Here is a 3,301-nt window from a genome sequence, read left to right as displayed (position 1 = left end):
AGGATGAGAACGCGGAGGAGGGGGGTGCGGCGCGGCTGAACGGCCGAGGGGGCCGGGCGCAGGACGGCGACGAGAGCTGCATGCAGCGCGAGGTCTGGATGTCTGTCTTCCGCTACCTCACCCGCAGGGAGCTCTGCGAGTGCATGCGGGTGTGCAAGACCTGGTACAAGTGGTGAGTGTGGACACGTGGGGTGGGCACACACACATACGTGTTCTGACCCCATGGCCATGCCGAGCCTTGTACCTGATGAGCAGCTGGAGGGAAGGGATCTCGTCTTGGTGCCCTTCCTCTCCACTCCTGGGACACAGGCAGCATTTTCGTTGGACCCTGTGGCCAGCCCTGGCTGGTGCCTCTGCCGTGTGTGCACTGGTCTCTGTTGTTCCCTTCTGCCTTCCTCCTGTCCCGCCTGCTGGGAGACCTGAGCGCTCACATCCCCTGCTGTGTTCTTGTGAGGTGCTGATGCCTGTTCCTCACCCACCACCCCGATGGTCCTTGCCCTTCCCAGCCTCCTGCGTTGCCTTGCTTCCCAGCAAGCAGGGAAGGCAGGCTGTGGCAGGATGGGTTTGCTGGCTGGAAATGCCTCCGGGAGCAGCAGGCCCAAAGACAATGCTGGCACTGGGACAGCTGTGCATGGAGGGCTTGGGAACAGGCAGGAATGGAAACTGGGAGGTTTCTAACCGCCGAGCAGCAGGGATGGCACGATGGCACAGGACCAGCCTGCCTTGATCAGCAGGCTGGTGGGAATGATGTCATGTGATGGTTGGAGGAGAGCATCCCCCTGCCTGCACCTTCAGGGGTACAGGGTCTCCACAGGCTCCCATGGGAGAGGAGGAGCTGGTGCCACCTCCAGACTCTGCTGCACCTCATGGCAAAGCAGTGACAGCTGTCGGAGCTGTGGGGTGGGACTAGGCAGTGTTTTGCCTGCAGGGAACAAGGATCCTTAAGATCTTTGCCCTGGCAGGAGGAGCACCTGGAGGGGGCGAGCAGGCCAGCAGCTGTGTCTGGTTTTGTGGCAGCAAAACCCTGCTGGGGCTGCTTTGGGTGTCACTGGGTGGCTGGAGACACCCTTGGCATTCTCCCATGTTTGGGGAAACCCATGGAAACCAGGAGAACCTTGTTCTGTGGCTGGGGCCATGCCGGGGCTGAGCCTCTCCCCTGAAGCCAGACAACCCACTGGTCATCTCATTCCAATGGGGCTCTCAGGGCTCAACTTTCAGCCTTGTCCTTGTCCCCAGGTGCTGTGACAAGAGATTGTGGACAAAGATAGACTTGAGCAGGTGCAAATCCATCACACCCCAGGCGCTGAGCGGCATCATCAAAAGACAGCCGGTCAGCCTCGACCTCAGCTGGACCAATATCTCCAAAAAACAGCTTACGTGGCTCGTCAACAGGCTGCCAGGTGAGTGTGTGCTGGGGAGAGGCCTCTGCCACCAGCCTGCCCCAAGGCTTCCTGAGGGCTGGAGCACAGCAAGAGACTCTCTGCACCCTGCTACCTGCCAGCTCAGACACTCCTGTGTGCCTGTATCCCATCAACCAGCAGGCATCCCACCCCAGGCAGGGAGGGGAGCTGCTCCCTCATGTGCCTGGAAAAAGATGGTTGAGATCTCTGGGATGCCTTAGAGCTGCCCAAACCTGTCTGACTTGTTAATCTCTCTCCCATCTCCTAGGCCTGAAAGACCTCATCTTAGCAGGCTGTTCCTGGTCTGCGGTCTGTGCTCTCAGTACCTCCAGCTGCCCCCTTCTCAGGACCCTCGATCTTCGGTGGGCAGTAGGAATCAAGGACCCTCAGATCCGGGATTTACTCACACCTCCAACAGACAAACCCAGTAAGCTGCTGCCCGGGGGCTGGTCGTGACTCAGGAGGGTCGCTGTGGGTTGTGGGGAGCTGGAGGAGGGTGGCATGCAGTGCACAGAGCAAGGAGGTGATGCTGGATGTGGAATGCCCCAATGCATTGGTGCAGATTGTCCACGCTCAGCTTCTTCTGTGCCTTTGCAGGTCAGGACAATCGCAGCAAACTCCGCAACATGATCGATTTCCGGCTCGCCGGGCTGGACATCACCGACGCCACGCTGCGCCTGATCATCCGCCATATGCCCCTGCTCTCCCGCCTCGACCTCAGCCACTGCAACCACCTCACAGACCAGTCGGCCAACCTCCTCACCGCCGTGGGCTCCTCCACACGCAACTCCCTCACCGAGCTCAACATGGCAGGTGCGTGCTCATCCCTCTGGCCCAGCTGTGCTCCTGCACTTGCCCTCCTAAAGCATCTCCCTTCTCTCAGCCCGACTCAGTGCTGGCTTCTGGAAGTGTTACACCTCCCTCTTCTTCTCCCCACAGGCTGCAATAAGCTGACGGACCAGGCCTTGCTGTACCTGCGCCGCATCTCCAACGTCACCCTAATCGACCTGCGAGGTTGCAAACAGATCACCCGCAAAGCCTGTGAGCACTTCATCTCGGACCTGTCCATCAACAGCCTCTACTGCCTGTCCGATGAGAAGCTGATCCAAAAAATCAGCTAGAGACCCTTCCCAGGGCAGACTGAGGAGAAGGAAAAGAGCCCATCCTACCCCTCTCGGAGAGCCGCTCCTCCACCTCTCCCCACCTTGCCTTCCGTGTCCTGCCGCTGCCTCCTACCTGTCTCGGCAGGCAGGGCCACCGCTGGCCTCGCTCCACCGTCCTTCCTCCTCCTCCCCGGGACTTCTGCCGAGGAAGATGTCCCGCCAGGCTGGCCAGTACCAGAGGAGGAATGGGCACATGGCAGGGAGCCTCAGCCCGGAGGCTGCTCCTGAGGCGGAGGTTGTAACAGAGGTCTCTGTGCAGAGAAATGGGGCACCCTCTTCCCCCAGCTTTTCCCCTCCTCCCCATCGTCTCCTTGCCTTGATACACCTGTCACTTCCCCAGTAGCACAAAGCTTGAGGGTCATGGTCTCTCCAAGGAAGAGGGAGCAGAGCTGGAAGAACTCCTACCCCTCCATGCCACCACCCTGCGCTCTCACCCCCTTTCCCTTTCCCTCGTCTGACTGCAGGGACTGCCATCGATTCCCTCTCCTTCTCCCGCCGCTCCCACACATCCAGGCGGCTCTTTGGGTGCTGAGGGCAGGAGCCCCGTGGCCAGGGTGCCACCAGGAGCAGGGGCTTTGTGGCCTGCTGTCCTCCTGCCCGGGGAGACGAGCCTAGGGGATAACTCGCTTCCCCTCCAGAGCACCGTCTGTCCGAGGGGATGGAGCAGGGGACAACCCACAGGTACATCAGAGCTCAGGGAGGACTTGGGAAGCATCAGCCAGGGGTGAGTGTGCACGC

The 3,301-nt window shown here is 60.5% G+C and overlaps 1 protein-coding gene across 1 annotated transcript; it reads left to right on the top strand.

Annotated features, from left to right (window-relative positions):
- Positions 1–3: 3 nt before the first annotated feature.
- On the top strand, positions 4–2,562 carry LOC103799037 (lysine-specific demethylase 2A-like; the record flags this gene model as incomplete). The annotated part of the gene is made up of 5 exons (XM_009071329.1): positions 4–172; positions 1,237–1,400; positions 1,669–1,827; positions 1,998–2,213; positions 2,340–2,562. Coding segments are annotated over 5 exons (890 nt in total), but the record flags the coding sequence as incomplete, so codon positions are not given.
- Positions 2,563–3,301: the final 739 nt, after the last annotated feature.

This window comes from Acanthisitta chloris, unplaced genomic scaffold, assembly GCF_000695815.1.
Source record: "Acanthisitta chloris isolate BGI_N310 unplaced genomic scaffold, ASM69581v1 scaffold14783, whole genome shotgun sequence".
Lineage (NCBI taxonomy): Eukaryota > Metazoa > Chordata > Aves > Passeriformes > Acanthisittidae > Acanthisitta > Acanthisitta chloris.
Note: the sequence above shows the minus strand (reverse complement) of the source record. Positions and strands in the feature narration are given on the sequence as shown.